Source organism: Brienomyrus brachyistius, chromosome 7 (genome assembly GCF_023856365.1).
Source record: "Brienomyrus brachyistius isolate T26 chromosome 7, BBRACH_0.4, whole genome shotgun sequence".
Taxonomy (NCBI): Eukaryota; Metazoa; Chordata; class Actinopteri; order Osteoglossiformes; family Mormyridae; genus Brienomyrus; species Brienomyrus brachyistius.
Window position 1 is genome coordinate 17,905,337 of NC_064539.1, and position 17,638 is coordinate 17,922,974.

General features: G+C 43.1%; 2 protein-coding genes across 4 annotated transcripts in view; both read right to left on the reverse strand.

Annotated features, from left to right (window-relative positions):
- Window positions 1–7,557: 7,557 nt before the first annotated feature.
- Window positions 7,558–13,518, reverse strand: nrarpa (NOTCH regulated ankyrin repeat protein a). Its single transcript, XM_049020654.1, has 3 exons — window positions 12,426–13,518; window positions 11,302–11,386; window positions 7,558–11,174 (listed from the first exon to the last, which is right to left on the reverse strand). The coding sequence occupies exon 3, from the start codon at window positions 10,603–10,605 to the stop codon at window positions 10,267–10,269; it is 339 nt and encodes a 112-aa protein (XP_048876611.1). The 5' UTR covers window positions 10,606–11,174; window positions 11,302–11,386; window positions 12,426–13,518; the 3' UTR covers window positions 7,558–10,266.
- Window positions 13,519–16,534: 3,016 nt separating this feature from the next.
- Window positions 16,535–17,638, reverse strand: part of exd3 (exonuclease 3'-5' domain containing 3) — a 37,867-nt gene continuing 36,763 nt past the window's right edge. For all 3 annotated transcript variants that reach the window (XM_049018712.1, XM_049018714.1, XM_049018713.1), the window contains one exon: window positions 16,535–17,388. In XM_049018712.1, coding sequence (XP_048874669.1) covers window positions 17,036–17,388 — 353 coding nt within the window. In that variant the 3' untranslated portion in view covers window positions 16,535–17,035. The remainder of the gene's footprint in view (window positions 17,389–17,638) is intronic.

Here is a 17,638-nt window from a genome sequence, read left to right on the forward strand (position 1 = left end):
TCAGTCATTTTGTGTCATTACACAGGCTTGATGTTCAACCAGGTGTAAATGTAGACAATCTAACACGGGCTGTAACAGAACACAGTCCTACTGTATGTGGGAAAGGGCTTTAATGGGCACGAGACACAGAGGCGACAGAAAACAGCCTAATCAGAACATTAAAAGCAAAAAAGGAAGTTAGTATATAGAAGCCCAGCTGAATGAAATGTAGGAACAAAAGTACAGATCAAATACAATATTAAAAACTGGAACAAAGAATCCACAGTGTATGAAAGCAGTACTAGTGTTAATGATATCGCAGTATCAATGCCAGACAGGAGAGAGGAGCATCAGGTTCCTGAATAAGGCCACATGTCACAAGCTTGTGGGTCACAAACGCCGGTCGATAATTTTCCAGCTGAAAAGGCACATTTTTGTTACTTAACTTTCATTGCCATTACTATGCCATTGCATTTAACTGAAATAGAATATAAATGATTCCAAGTCTCATCAATTATGTTGTTGTTTTATGGTGATTTTAAATGATAAATGAAGTTGTTTTATGGTACAGACTGAGTGCTCAGCTGATCGCCACGGACGCCAATGCCAGCAGTTCTGTTTATATTATTGAAGCCGTCCGTCCCCCTCATGCCCCCCCCCATCAGGAGAAGTGGCATGATCTCCATAACTCTGCATATAACTGCAGCCCGCAGACATGCAGGGCCCCTCCACCTTGTCCCCAAACAATGGGACGAGAAACTGTGAAGAAAACAGATGCTTTTGGTGTTAGTTTCATTTTTAAGATAATATTTGCAGTCTGGAAATCTAAACCGTCCTCAGCTGTTTATTCAACAACACTGACAACGACGAGCGGAAGGTCTTTGCTGCCGAATCGGCAAGTTGCACAGTAAAACTGATGGTGTGGTGCTGTAATCAGAAATGATATCGGGGGATCTGGCTTCCAGGGCTGCTTATCTGGTACAGAGTCGGGACGGGAGTGGAGCCCAGTCTCGGGAAGCTGGGGGGCAAAGCAGGGGGCAGCTGGGACAGGAGGCCAGTGCAAATGAAAAGCATATTATATAATCAGTATGACAGACAGTGAATAGTACATTATTATTTTTCACACTACAGGGGAGTGTTGCGTTCATTATATTAGCCTCATTTAAGCATTATTGTAAAAGACAAACGGGACTGTAAAATCAAGTGCAAGACAAATGTTCCGCAGGAATGTACAGTTATTTAACTCAACGGACAGCCCTGCCGAGAGGGGAACGAAACTCAGAATAAAAACAGAATAAGAATAAAGCTACTCAAGTAAAAAATCACAAAAATGATGGAAGACAGGACATCCTGGAGGAATGTCGTCCGTTTGGTGGCCAGGAATCGACACCGATGGTACACAATGCCAAAATAAATAAAAAGGTTTCGCTTTGCAAAGTTTGCAGAACTAACTATGAAACACACTCCTGCATTTATAAAGGCATTGCTGGATCTGCCATGCATGAGCCGAGTTGATTGCAGTTTAATTTTTCATACCCAGAAAGAAACAATTTATTTTTTTTACAGCACGGCCGGGCCCCTGATGGGGGCTGGCACAAAAACCCAAATGTATTACTGCCACCTGGGAGCCGAGCTGGGCAGCGCTGGCGTACCGGTAAGTCTGAGGGCGGCGAGGCGAACGCCCCTCCCCGGGTTCCCCCGATTGTCCACGGCAAATTAAACGTGCAGTGCGTGCATGTGGTTGTCTTATGACATCGTAGTCAAAATTCGTGTTACAGGATATTTGGTTAATAAAAATGCAGAGAACCCGGCTGCTTTAAATGGCTGTCACCCTCCGCGGTCCCCAGCTCCCACCGCGCCCTCGCGCTCCCCCCACACCCCCTTTTCCAGGACTGGTGGGTTTGTGTCCTTTTGCATCACTCCACCCACGGTTCCTCCCAGCAAACTTCATCGGAGGGTGATGGGGAGAGGGATTGGGAGCTGGGTGCGGAGGGGGGGGGCAGCGGATGACAATGGCGAGAATGAAAGCATGCGGAGAGAGAGCTGCTGAATAGCCCCATTCAGTCTGCCCAGCCAAACAGAAAAGCAGCTCCGCTCTCACTTTAAAACGCCGAGCTTCACTCCACACAACCGTGTCTTTATTCCCCGCAGTCGCTCTTCAGCGCTACCGGCTTATAAAGGGGGATCGCGGCGGCGCACAAAGCGAGCGGCCGAAGCGCTCCACTCGGTCCCGGTCCCAGTCCTAGTCCCAGTCCCAGTCCTTTACCCCAGCCGTGTCCATGCTCCTAGTTGTGTCCTCAACCGTGGCACGTATATAAAACGTTTAAACAGCAAGAGTGTCCATTAAAGTGTTATTTTAAATCACTGGCACATCAGTGCCATCAGAAGTAGAGGCAGCAGAAATAGAGGCAGAAGGGAACAGGGTGGGGTAGCGCAGTGTGTTTGACGGACGGATGCCTTAAGATGCTTCCTTGGCTCTCCTGCCCCCTCTCAGCGACCAGAGGCCCCCACACTGCACTGCATGCCTGCACTGGCTGCCATCCACTCTTGGACATCCTAGGCCTAAAGCAGTAATACAGGCTCAAACAATGATAAAACCGACTGCATAACGACACCTTTGAGATATACATCAGATCATACATTTCTTTTTGATGCCTGATGCTTACCAGTGGGGCAAAGCTACTTAAATTACCCTGAAGAAATGGAGCGTCTCAGAATTAATTTAGTTTAATTGACTTCACTTGATTTTTATACGAGCCCTTCCCAACAAAGGATTAACTGTTAAATAACTTATGTCTTATCCCGCAGAAAATCTGAAGGTTTGCACTTGAACATACAGGTTTCTCTACAGTCTTATTTTAAGCTGTGTCAAATTAAGGGATCATGTTAAATCGACTGCTTCTATAATACCCTCAACTTAATATATCCAGTTGTGTTGACTTTATCCTAACCTGATTAGGCCTTCAGCCAATTTAAAGCTTTATCTAGAATAAACACTTACATTGACATGTTCAGGTGCTGTTATTTTTTCCACTTTGTCTGGCCAGCACTTATATCCATAATGACGTATGATGTTACCTATTCATACTGCTGGATGCTTCCCCCGTCACGCTAGCAGATTCTCTTCGGGCTGCCGTTTGTTTTGTTTGCGTGAAGTCGAGACCAAGCGTACAGCGATAAAATTAAATGCGTTACAATAAATTGCAGTTGGTCCTCCTGACAGGGTGAAGGCGATAAGATGAATAGCAACTGTGTGTGTGTGTATAGCTTTAATGCTGTGATTGCACAAATCATAGACATCTGCAAGTTATGTCATCACACTGCTAAAGGACTTTAAGTACCTGAAGTGGGCAAACTTGGAATTTGAAAAATGTGAAAATAATAATAATAATAAGAAGAAGAAGAAGAAATCACCAGAAATCTATCAACATAGTTTTGTTTTCTGTTTAATCTGGCAGTTAATCTGTCATTTAATCTGGCAGTTAATCTGGCAGTTGGTATTCCTAAATCAAAATAAATAATGACTAGAAATAAACTGTGCTGATTGCATGCTAGTGCAGGGTTCAGATCCAGGCTCTTCCGGTTAAACTCGCGATGACCATGTAAGAGGCCGCCCGGCTCAGACAGGGGGGTCCATTCTCCCGAGAAGTTTTAACAAGAGCATGGAGGCCAGGACAAAGGCGGGCTGGCCCAGATCAACGGGTCCCTCCTGGTAACACCCTTCTCCCTCGCGCACAATCAGCTCCCAGCAGGCGAGCCTAGGGTCTGATGTCACGACCCCCGAGGCCGGTTCCAGGGCTGTGCCTGGTACACTGGCCCCGCCCACCTCTGTGCAGGAATGAACGTCACGGCCCCAAATAGGGGGGAGAGGGGTCAAAAGTGCCGGCGAGGGCAGTGAGAGAGTGCAGCAATGTGGCAGTTGCGGGGAAGGTGGTGGGGGTGGGGGCAGGGGGGGTCCATATGGGCACTCCCTCGGTCCTGTCTTCACAGGCAGGCAGATGTCAAATGGGCCAGCGGGTCACACAGCAGAGACACAGGGTAAATGTCTGAAGCAGAGAGAGCAGCTACCGCCCTCTCCCAGCTGCCAGCCATTACCCCACCCAAAGGACTCGCAATCTCATGGGCGGCCACCTCCATCCCTGGCCTGTTGGGGCTTGTTTATTTACGTCTCGCCACACTTTTTTACCTTGGTTGTTGTCAAGGAGACTCCTGTGTCGGGGGTGTCCTGCAGGGTTCCAGATGTTGCCATAACATCGACAGTCAGAGGAAGCAGCAGTCGGCCAGCAACACAGTGAATGGGGGGGGTGAGACCCGCAGAGTGTTTAATGGGGGCGTGTGAGGTGTCCCTTACCAGGTTGGTGATGGGGGGGGCGCTTTGCCGTACAGAATAGTGATCCTAAGTGTACACGCGCACAAACACACGCACACATGCGCACGCATACTCACAGACACACACACGAGCAAATATGCACACACACATACAGACATACACATGTACATGTACACATGAACACGCAAAGATATATGCACAGACACAGAGACAAACACTCACACACACACTCACTCACAGATCGGTGTGCAGAGAGAGCTGTTTTGGGGCCAGAGTAGGATTACTTTACACGCCGGTATGTCGGCTTCCCCCCTGAACTTTGGGCATAAAATGGATTTGAATGAGAAAGGGGGGGGGGGGGGGCAGTGCAGCACGGGCCCTGGGGGGGGGGGGGGCATGAGCTTCTTCTCCCTTTGTGTACCAGGGTCTCCCCTCCCCTGTCAGCAGCGGCGCTACCGCGCTCAGCTCCGCCCCTCCCAGTCCCTCGCTCATTAGCATAGCAGCTGCTGTGTGCAGGGCAGGGACTGGGTGGAATCGGGGGGGGTGGGCTTTGGGGCACAGGGGCTCCAGTCAATGGCGGGGATGTCTGGGATGTGAATAAAGCCTGAACGGGGGCTCTGTGGCCCGAACAAAAGAGAAGAAGGGTGGAAGAATGAGAAAGTGAATGGGCCAGCTTGTCAGAGTCCACCGGAGGGCGCAGAATGGAGTGAAAGAATGAAAGAAAGTTAAAAGCAGCAAAGGGCATGCGGGGAACGGCTCGGCCACCTGTCTCTCTCTCCCTCTCTCTCTCTCTCTCTCTCGGAGCAGTGTGAAGGATAGTTAAGATGGGGAACTCAAGAGAAGTTCACTGTGCTTTAAACCACAGCAGCAACTTAAACCCAGTTTAAGTCAGAAACATGTTTTTTTTACCTGTCTTCCTGCCTTAGTGTCTAACGGGTTCCGGACATTTCCGAGGGCCTCTCCTGTCTTAAAGTTAACGTGTCGGGGTTAATTGGGTATGCAGAGGTGTTAATGCTATTACTTTGGTTTATGACTGAATTATGGTCGCTGATGAGATGCAGACCTGTTGCTCTCTAAGCACATTTTTCTACTCTCAAGTGAAACTGCTCCCAAACGGTTTGGGACGGACGGATACACACAGCATGAAGACTGGTGCATGAGAGCAAGGGGGGGGGGGGGGGGGCAAACAGAGGCACAACGAAAGATCCTCTGATTAGGAGGCAATAAATAAATAATGAGTTTGTTTCTGTAAAGTGAAAATACTGCAAATTTGTAGTAAGGTTCATATTTTTGTATTGAATCTTATAAGAGTGGTGATCACCAAAATCACTAAAAAGAGCCCACAGCGATTTGAGCTGGGCTGCTTTGCTACAGGCCTTTTCTAAGGCAGAATGTGGGTTTATTCTTGGGTCAGACACTGCGGGCGACAGCTGAACACAGAAGTGTGAAGCACTCAAAGCAGAACCGAGCCAGAGACCCAAACTTCACATTCCACTGAAATTGCATCTTCCTGGAAGTGCCACATTCTTCTTGCTTGTTTTGAATTACATATGATCTAAGAGTTACCATGAGAGGGGCTGACATCTGCAGAGAAACGGTTTTTAAAGTGTTTTATGACTGAATCCTATATTCTATTATAGTCAAAGAGCAGCTCGGTTTCAACCGGTAGAGAGACGTTTCATATTTAGTTACTAATGGCTTCATTCACCAGCCTCATTGAGTTTTCAGGTTATCGTAGTACAGTACTTATACAGTACAGATAGATTGTATGTTACTGATTATTTCTCCATGAACAAGACAAACGAACAAAATTAACGTCATGGTTACGCCGAAACATATAAAGAAAAAAAACAAGCTATCTTCTCAAGTCATGAAAATTGGTGTCCTTTTCTATAGAAGAAAAGCACACAAGCAAAACATAAACAGCTTCACCAACGCTATGAACGATTACTCTCACATACCATTACACACAACATAAATATATTTACCAAGATTCACATCAATACATGTTAGCTGGAAACTAGAAACGATATATTAAAACCAGTTCTGAAGTCCAAAAATATAGTTAGAATCGAAACGTATCCTGGCAGATCAGGTCTTAACCTTGTTAAAATATGCGTCAGAATACTCTCTGGACCCAAACTCCTACTTTCGACAGTGAAGACCTCATTTATTCCAAACCCCAGTGCCACACCCCACCTGAAAAAAAGCCCCATATATAATAAGAAGTGTTGAATTCTTTGCTGAAGACACAGGTAAAGAACAAGCCTCACATACACATGAACACACATGGCCAACTTTCTCCGGTTTCAGCCTCTGCCGTTTTTCTCCCTCCGGGTTCGACTCTGAAAATCATTTCCAAATTCCTGCACTAATGTGCTGCAGGCACATGAAGAATCTATTAAGGGGCCTCTCTGTTGCGGCGTTAGGACTTCTGCCAATCCTACTGCTGGACAATGGAAATCCAACTCAACAAACACATCCTGCAGGACTGCGAGATCAGCCGCTGAGAGGCCGATAATACATTCTTCTCACGTATCAGACATTCAGCACCTCAGCGCTGCCACCCTCGTGGCTTTACTTTCTAAACGTAACACTGCGAGCGCAAAACATACGGAGCCTTTCCCTGATGACCAGAGGAAATCGGAATTATTTAAATAGCACCCAGGATTGCAAGGTTAATTTCAGTGTTTCCACAAGTCCTGTGGACTTGTCAGCTCTAGTTAACAACAGCTGTTTAAGTTATATGTTGAGGAAGTCTAATAGAACTATGCGTGCAAAATGGGAGGGGGGAATGCAAGCCAGAAGCAACACACTCCCAAATCTCTTTCACTCACTCGGCATGAAACCTTTTGCGCAAAAATGTCAAGAGACAAAGTGAATTAACAGGTGTACTAGGCCTGGGGGGGGAGGGGTGCGGACTACGAGAAAACAAGGTGCAGGGGTGTTTGGGCAAGAACGCGAAAGACTGAACCGTCTGAGAGTGCAAGGGAGCAGGAGAGGACAGCCCTGGAGACGTGAAAGGAATCCCATGAAGAGTCCATGCACCAACGCTCTGTGTACTCCATTATTCAGCGAGTGAAAGGGCCAGTGGAGGGAGAAAAGGAAGGAGGAGAACAGCATCCCAGGAAGAACTGTCTGCAGAAATGCGAAGGGAGGGGGCCCAAGGGCCCAGGCATTATTTCAAGCGGGGTGGGGGGGGGGCATCAGGTTTGGTGGGAGAAACAAATTCACATGAAAGCGGGAGAGAAAGTTTAATGATTTTCTTTACTGGCTTGTACACAAACGTACAAAATTACAGCACGCGATTCCTCTCCACACAAGATCACAGTGTTACAACATTCAAAAATAATAATAAAAAAAAAAAACTCATTATTGACACAATGGAACATCCACCTCACTTATGAGACACAATCTTTTGTTTGCAAACAAAGCAAAACAAACAGAACTTGGTCCTAAAACAATTTCAGCACTTCTCATTCATTTAAACCTATCTAGCTATTTTACACTTGTGTCATAAATGTTATGACACTGACGAGTAAAACAACTACGCATCGTGCAATTGTTACAATGATCTTACCATCAAAGGTATTGTTCCCCTTTCATAACAACAGGAGGACAGCACTTCAGAAAAGAAAGTGCTCCACGGTTTATTTCAGCTTTTATATACACACACACTCACACACCCAGTCACGGAAACAACTGGCTTTGCAAACATTACGTTTCACAAAGTGATGCACAAAAAAAGACAAAATTACCTGGAGTTTCATACAATAGTATTATGTCGTGTTCCTTTTTTCTCTTTAGAAAAAATAAAAATGTTGGCATAAAACCAACAATTAACAACAGTTATCAGTGCAATATTTAAAAAAAATAATAAAACGATCAAGTTTAAGTCAAGCGATGCATATTTTTTTTCTCTTTATATTAATTGGGTTCTCAATTTCGTTTTCCCTTTAGTTTTTCCAGGTTCATGTACAGTCCACAGTCCCTGGGGTCACACTCTGCGATACCCAGACGCAGAAGACGACAGAGGGAACGAGGCTGACGCCTAAATATGACACAACAGCAAACGCATGCAAAACAAAAACTCCACACGCACACAAGCACACAAATCTGCACATACTGGGCTTTTTTTTAAATGACAGTGATGTGATCAGATTTCCCCCCAAAGTCTCTTACTGTTGGCATTTAATTCAAAACAAAATAAACAAAAATAAAAAAAAACATTATAAGCAGCATTAAAACAAACAGGGTGCCATGACCTTAAAATGAAACAGGCAGTCTGTATTGACATCTCTCGATTTTCCTGCTGTAGTCATGTAGTAGTAATAATCATCGTAATTACACAGTGATGATGAGATAACCATTAGCATATCAATGTTCATATGGTCATAGTCCTGCTCAGTAGTAACTATTCGTTTGCCCCGTCTGCAGTTACCCGAACAGGCCTTAAAGGGGCGTGAAAGGCTCCGCTTTTTGTGCAACAAAACTCCCTGCATTTTTAAGTCATGCGTTAATATTTTTCCTTTTCTTTTATGTAGCTAAATCAGCATTTAACGCGAAAAACGAAAGCTGAAAGGTAACACATATGTTTAGCTTCAAATAAGCATTTGCGATCAAATGACCAAATCCTGAAAAAAAGTTTGACCGATTAATAAAAAACTTGCAGAGGGGAAATGACGGGTCTGGTTGAAGACCAAGCGTTTACTGTAATGTTTAGAGTGCGTGGGCGATCGGTTATTAATTTGCATTTAGGTTAAATCGGCTGAGCGAACACAATTCAGATAAATTTATCGATGTAACCAGACTTGAGTTTTCTCTCCTTGGGAATACAGACCAAATCTATGCCATTTCTCCGTTGAATTCTACATCCGAGGTAGCTGGCAAATACAAAGAAATCATGACTTTAGATAAGGATCGGGTTAAGAATCAGACTGGTGATGTCGGATCTCCATAGGGGACAGAATATCAGATTACGAAGCAGCTTGGAAAGTCACCATTAACGTTTGAGACCGATTGATCAGAAACACCACATCATTCAAACGTATTTTCTCATTGTACCTTCATAAATAAAACCCAGTCTGCATTCACAGTGACGAGCAGGGCAGTTTTAAGAAATACTGAAAAGTGAATTTTTAAAAACATCAACCAAATGCGATTCTCCTGACGTTTTGATACAAAGCGAAAGCAGCGATTTAGTAACATTAACCTTTAACTCTGGTCTTTCCGACCTGAAGGTGCTGCTAGATGTCTGCTTGGCGAAGGCAGAGCGCATTCAGCTACTTTAAAGAAAAAGGTAAAGCTATTTTATACAGTACTTAGGAATCTTTAGGCATGTGTTATTATGATTATTATGAACCCCTTTACAATGCAAAAGTAATTTCATAATGCCGCTTTTTAAAACCAAGAAACTGTTAATCGAAACATACCCAATGGGTTTAAAAAAATAATAATAATCAGCATATAGCCAGAAGATGGACTTCATTACCGTGTTCACCTCTCCCCTTTCATATATTCCAGCATGCAGCCATAGCATCAAGTGCCATCTTTTCTATTTTTTAACAAATCATAATAATTTATAAAGGGCCAAGCGGGTTTAACACTTCATTCGGAGCCCAATAAAGAGGCGCCTGATTTCAACAGCGACCGAAAAAACGGCACCGGTAACGAAAGACGATCTTCCTTCCCGGCCAAGTTTCGCTATCAGATTAGTTACACATTCAAATAAACAATTAAAGTACCAGCAAAGGAGACGGATATTTTTCCAATACTTATGGTAAGATGCATACAGATAGTATAGTGTTCCATTTAATGAGCCAGGCAGAGCAAAACCTCGTCTTAAATATAACGAATCAGGGCCGGATTTTTTGACATAACTGGGTAATTTGAAAGGCAGTTTTACAAGAGCCGGGTTCTCAGTGTTTTACCTGGGGGGGGGGGGGGGCACATTGAGATCACCGTGCGCCGGAGGCATACTTGGCCTTGGTGATGAGGTATAGCACTATGTCTTGGTGTCCCCCGAAAGCGGCGATATGTAAAGCGCTCCAGCCTTCTCTGTTGGCCAGACGGATGTCGGCCCCGAATTTAACCAGCAGCTTGACCAGTTCCAGGTTGCCGTCGATGACGGACTGGTGCAGGGCCGTCTGCCCCTCGGGGCCGAAGGAGTTCACGTTGAACTCGCAGTTTGTCATGTTCTGCAGGAGCGAGTGCAGCTCCTTCGTGTTGCCCTTCTTCACCGCCTCCTGGAAAACCCTCTGCGGCGCCGAGCACGTCGAGATCTCCGCCTGGCTCATGCTTTATTCTTACAACTAGACACTAAAGTTAATAATGATAATAATAATAATAAGGGGAATCCTGCTTTCCGGCGCGCTGATCGCCTTGGGATCTTTCTTTCGTTAAGATGTGGCCGCTGGAAAGGTCTAAGGGACCAGGGCAGCGCAATTTGGACTTTCAGGTTTGAGGGAATGAGAAATGACACAAAGTGGGTATCCAAAAAAAGGACAGGGATGATCGAACACACTCAGTGTGTAAAAAAAGTGGTCAGTGTCACAGAAATCCAAAACGCCTACCAGATGTCTTTGTTAGACCTTCCAAACAAAACGTATGATGTACTTTCCCCTTTACGCCTCCTTTCGTCCTGTTAGCAGCACTGAGGTTATTGCAAACGATAATCTGGAAACATCTAGCTTTCGGCAAAAAAAGAGTATGCTAAAATGGCGAGCGTTAAAAATATATGTATATATCTCAAAGGCAGTATGTCCGCAACCCGTGGATTAACAAGTCAGGATTCTTCTTGATATTTACCTCCCGACTTTCCCTCCGTAAATCCCCAGGAGCTGCCGCGGTCTGTGACAAATGGTGACTGCGGGAGACAGGAATAGGAGAAAAAAAATCAGTTCTGTGAAAAGTGCAGCATTTCACGGCATAAATGAGCATTACGGCACATAACTAGTTCATGTTGGATTCGGGCTGCTTAAATGCATTTTTACCTGCCTATCTCTCCTGGACGGGTCTCGGCGATGAACTATAGAACTCCGTCGCGTGCCCTCCGTACAGTCCGCGCGGCTCTCTGCCCTGCAGCGCACGAGGGGGCTTTTTCACGTCTCTCATATTTGCATAACAATAAAGCCCCATAAAACTATCTCATGTGATACGGGCGGTGACCGAGGTATGCAATAGGCTGCTTGGGCCGTTTGGGGAGGGTCCAGATGCTCCAAGCCATGGAAAGAGGCGGGTTTTCAATTTTTAATGTAGAAACGCGCAGTACCAAACGGTCAATCTTATTACCAATCTTAAAACACAAAAACTGATGTTAAGGAATGAAATACCCAAAATAACTGAAGGATGTATTGCAAATATATGTCTTACCAATATTCTCAAGTTTAATGCATGAAATCATACAATCCTCATTGCTTTGAAACGTGTCATCATATAAAACGAAGTTAGTGCGCTATAAAGCGGAGTGTGTGTTGAGTCATGGTTATTTACTGGTGTGTGAGCTAAACCTCGGAGTAGCTGTAAGACAGCGGCCTTCACGTATTAAAAATGAAAGCGGATTGCTGAAAACTGGTTTACTCCGTGCTGCATTTGAGTCAGAACGTAAATGACATATTTTGCACTTTTTAAATAATCGTTGGAATGTACAGCACAAAAATACAAGATTATGCAACGTATTTAAGGTTTATCGAGGTTTTGTCGTGTAATAACTATAATTTTCTCCAAATCATAGGGGAAACAGTTCCCTAAATCTAAATGTATCCTACACATCAAAAGTCGAGTGCTATTAATCCAAGACAAATTAACCTGTACAAATCAATAGCATGCAAAATATGATATCTATAGCCTATAAAAAGTGCACTGGTATTATTCTTTTCGGGAAAAAGCCCTCGAGTTTTTTCCCCCAGTATTTACTGGCGAACAATGCAACAGGCGACAGCGTGCATGAGCTGTGCAAGGTGGAGGTGGTGTTAAATCCGCACCAACTGTTCACTGCATTTACTTAACTTTTTCGCATTATGTTTTACGCATTTTGTCTGTTGACAGTAGGAAGGACCATCACTGACGGCTGAAGGTAAAGTTAAGTAATAAACTTTATACACTAGCAATGAAATACCTATAAGATGCGTTCCAATACGACGTAGTTGGCTCGAGTTGCATATAATCTGCAGTTCTTAGCTGCTCAAACGATTTGTTGAATATTTTGAGCGGACATTCCAGTTGTTTCAAGTGACAGGCAATGGTGCTTCAGATAACAAAGCCTGTGCGGGCTGAGAGGAGCGCAGGGCGAGGAGAAGGAGGCGCAGTGCCGCGCGCAGCACCGTGGGAACCGCGCGTTGTAACCATGCCGCACTTTCGGCGTGGAAACCTTCAAGATAAAGAAACACGCTATTTATTGCTGAACAGACGGACAATCGGTTATCAGACCGAAGCCTTATAATACGAGTAATTTTAAAATTCATTTTGGGACGCAAATATAGTCGGAAAATGGAATCTCTTTCAGCCTAATTACCATTTGTTGTTAATAACAGATTAAAAAATAGAACATTGACTGCCTGTCAAATGGGCCCCAATTCCTTCACCATTTTCCATAAAATAACGAAGAGTCAGTCCTTGGAAAGGTTACAGTCGACTACATGTCCTTCTTAACATTGCCTTGAAAGTATTTGCAGTCAGTTGTCTTGACATTAGCTCCATTATACGGACACATACAAACATTAGATAGTGCTAAATACTGAATGTCATCATATAAATAAAAATGTGCAATTTGATGTCTGGAGCCTAAACCACTACAACTATGTCTAATAGGTCCATATTGACGTATTTCTACCGCTTGGGACCCCAATAGAATGAAATAAGGGCAATGAACGTATACACTGAATTCAAAGATCGTAATATCAGTTCGCGACATTCAGGTACATTTGCTCGCACCATCCGTCATGCAAAGCCCTTCAGTTCATAACTTTGATTACAGCAGCAAAAGGCGTTTAGTCATGCAATACTTTGCTTGCTGCTTGTTTGGTTTTCCTGTACTAGGTTTTACTGAATTCATGAATTTTCATGAGTATCTCTAAACCTTTCCTAAAAGTCTTCTCATTGTTCTTATTGACTCACATACAGTCTTAATTCTAAGTTATTATTCCATTGCTTTTTTTTCGTTCGATATACATTAATATCCCGGCGATCAGATAGGATTTTAAACTGTAAGTAGAAAGCAGCCCACGTTGCTTTGTGGCGCCCGCAGCATGCAGACCCCCGAGCGGGGCGGACGGGGCGCCGCCTTCGGGATCCTGCGGGGAGCGTGACGTTACAATGGAGGAGGCGGGATTTGGGAATCGCGTTTAAGGAGCGTGGGAAAGAAGCGAGCCTTTCTTCCCAGCGCTAAGAGAGAGAGATCAAATAACACAGTGCAGCAAAAGTACGGCATGCTCGGCTAAGGTACCGTCCCAACGCAAGAAAATCGAGACGTTATTTCGAAATGGCAGAAACAGAAAAATAACAATCTTGCCAGCTCGTTACATTTATTCTAACGTTTAATATTCACATCCCATAAATCAACACGCAAGGACTTCGCTTTTTGGACAAGCAACCGTGCACGATATCTTATGTGCTTGTTAAAAAATACTTTGACCGAATTTAGGCAGTCAAGGCTACGGAAACATGCAAGATGGAAAGTAGCAGATGACTTGCGATCACACCTTCTACCATTACTCAATTTACTGACTTCGGTATAATGTCAGGGTTCCCATTTGACGTCTTTATTTCACTTGTTGCTCTTCCGACCTGTCCAACAAAATTACACTATTTTAAATGCATTATAAACCATTTAGTGCTCAGAAATATTAAGTGCTCATCATTTCAAAATAGTAAATGCTTCAAGCCGTTTTATTTGCATATCTAATGTAAAAATTAACTGAGAAAACTGTAGTAAAACCTCGTTCACACGAAGCTTACATTATGAAATGTTCGTCTGACGCCTAGTAAAATTTAAATGTTTGGATTTTAAGGCGTTATGTTTTATTTGCGTTATGATTTCAAAAGAAATGACAAAATTATTTGAATTCCAAATAAAACACTGCAAATAGCAAAATGCAACTCAGCAACAGCTTCGTCTTAACACCATTTACAGGTTATTTGTGTGGCACATGTGGTATGTGTATATATTTATCGTTATTTATAAAAAGAACGCTGTAGGAAATTTGCACCGTCAAGAAGAAAAAAGTGGTGAAATATTTCGAGGGTCTTAATAAATAAAAGTTCGGTCGCGGATATGCTGGATATACAATGCATTGTAACTGTGAAGTAGATTTACATAGATTTATTGGTTGTATTGAAATTGGAAGCGTTTGTGTAATATACCCGAGCGAGGAAAGAAAACTTGAAGTGAAGTGAAGACGGAAGGGTAATATACGGAAAGTAGGGAAAAACATCTTAATCTTAGGTTAGCATTTCACGGTTGGCAAAAGCCGTAATATTTAAGCAAATTACTAAGAGGAATTTTATCTGACATTCATTTGAAGACTTGAATTTACTTTATGTAGAATAATTTAACAAAAACAAATTATTGTTTTTGTATTCTTCATCTAATTAATTTTCACGGATGTGTAGTATAATACTGAAATAAACAAATGCATTTGAACTTCCTTAGAAACGTAGGTAGAAAAATTTGTAAAATAAAATAAAATGAGAACCTGCCCTACTGGGGGGAGGGGGGGGGGCACTGTATTTCAATGAATTCCACTGTACCCCAACCAAGCACTTACACAATATAATACAGCTATTTCAACCACTACCACTTACAAAGCAGAAGGCTTCTAGATTACTATGTCATTTTCCTATTGTTTGTCTTTACCAAAATGTATTGTGTCGGGAAATTTTTCCATAACCAAAGTTTGAACGAAAAACCATTATGGTTTGGAACATGCTTCAAACCAAATGCCAACTGGAACCATTGGGTGTCTTGAGCTGAACCATCTTGAACATGGATTCCAGTAAATATTGTAAAAGTAAAATAATGCGGCGTGAAATACCGAATTCAGACATTAATTTGGAAGATTTTCCCAAAAGTACTTGGAGTTGTTGGGGAAAAATGAATAGCATTTAATGTTTGCAGTCTGTTGCTGGTAATTTTATACACATCTGTAGCTATCCGTGCTGTGGTGTTGGTCAAAATTTAATGATTGTGGATGAGGCCTAAGAGATTAGATTTAAATGAAAACTAGCCAGTTACTTCAGTGATTTCTCATAATGAGATGTGGTGCTACAAGATCACTTTTGAATGATAACAGAATATAATTAATATGCAATGGTGGAAAAAGTGACGATCTGCTTTATTTAATGATCATTGTGATATATTGATAATTCAACCAATTGTCCATGTGACATGAACTATTAAAGTAAGGTGATCAGACATCTAAAAGATAAAACTATACAAATTATAAAACAAATTGTAATAGGTCCACAGACACACAGCCATGGAATTTACACACATGTGGTTCCCCAGTCCCCAGTACTGAAGGGCTTGTGTTATAGGACACCCTCTAAGTTTATTTGCATTTTGGTTTAGTATAAAAGTGCAACAAAATATTCACAGATTCAGCAAAGAACAAAATGTAATGGTATGCAGAAGAATAAACGAAACGGGATGTTTCAGTTTTTATGGAAGTTGTCTATTAACTGCAAACTTTTTTTTGCATGAGAATTGCATGAGAAATTCACAAATTGACAAAGAAGAACCTTGAGGATGGACCACAAAAGAATACAGTTCTTTCCCAGATAGTACCCACTCTTTCCATAATATGGGACAATAGCACCAATTTTGAAAGCTAAAAGCACTTATACACTGAACTAATTTAGACATACATGCTTAAGGTGCTGATTGAGATTACATGAACACTTTTTATTTGAAGTGTCATTCTGTATGGACACGGCTTGCGAGAAAGTGCAGGTCTGTAATCACAGAGCATTAACATAATAAAGCTTCTAGTCTCATAAATCACAGCTCCCCAGTTCCGGTCCTGGAGGCCCAGAATCCAACGCAGTTTGCAGTTTTCTCTGCTCAAACATATCCTCATCAGCCAATTTATACACACACACACACACACACACACACACACACACACACACACACACACACACACACAGAGCTAACCCATTGCACAACCACCGCATTTTTAATATCATCTGTTTGCGTGTATATAAAACACATAGACACTAATGACGATGTTGCATTTGCACAGCAAATTTAATAATTTTTGTGTTGTCCATAAAACATGCTATTACAGCCAACCACAGATCCATTTATCCAATTAAAAAAAAAAAAAAACTCTCTGCCTACCGGAAGAGATTTCATTAATAGTAAGTTAGTGAGGTTAGTTCGTAAATTTCAATTTCAATCTCCAACAGTATTCAAAGGAGGGCACTGGAAAATAATATCTTAAAAAAAAAAACACTAAACAGTGGATTTTAAAAATGTATGATGAAACAGTACATATCACTAAACAATGGATTTTAAAAATGTATGATGAAACAGTATATTTTTAAATGGGGAAATGAAGCAACCCAGCAACTGAATAAATCAAGGTATAAAGGATAATTAAAGAGAGAGGAAGTAAATGATGCCTGAGGTTTCCCATGTACATCTAACCGAATCACTTTCCGTGAAATTCTACGGGACAGTAGTGGTGTCCCAACAAACTGCACCTTCAAGCTCCCTACCAGACCAGGCTAAATGGAACCGCTGGAGGTGCCTGAATCTTCACTGATGCTCAGCACCTCTTGGAACTGGTTCAGAACCCGGTCAAAATGGGAGCCCTCCCAGAACACTTTTCCACACGTAGTGCAGATGAAGAACAAGGCCACGTTGGAAAGCAGCCCCACTGGCACTGTGTGGATCTGCAGCTGGGCCCCGCTGGGGAAAGTCAAAGTGTCTGGGTCCAGGTCTGAGGCGGGGGCCCAGCGACAGTGAGGCGCGTACCTGGTGCTCACTCGTTCTCTGCCAGGTGACGTGGCTGGGAGGTTCGATGGCTCATACTCCTCCTCCCAGTCCTCAGCAGGCTCCAACTGCTCCTCCATGAGCCCTACAGAAAGGACGCACTCAGCCGTCACCAACAAGCAGCCGACGTGACAACGGAAAATCCTTCGCCAGAGCAGATTTACTGTATTGTTGTCATGTAAACATTTAACGCAGATTTAACCGATTTACGCACAGAGGGAATGTAGTGGTTCGCTTGGGGTCAAGCTCTATCAAAATACCGTGTCCGAGGGTGTCTTCCCAATTACCATCGACCGTGTGACAATCCACGCTAAGTTGTGAAGGTTTTGCTCCAG

Coding starts and splice junctions, on each gene's coding strand:
- nrarpa (XM_049020654.1), bottom strand. CDS start 10,605: ATGAGCCAGGCGGAGATCTCGACGTGCTCGGCGCCGCAGAGGGTTTTC.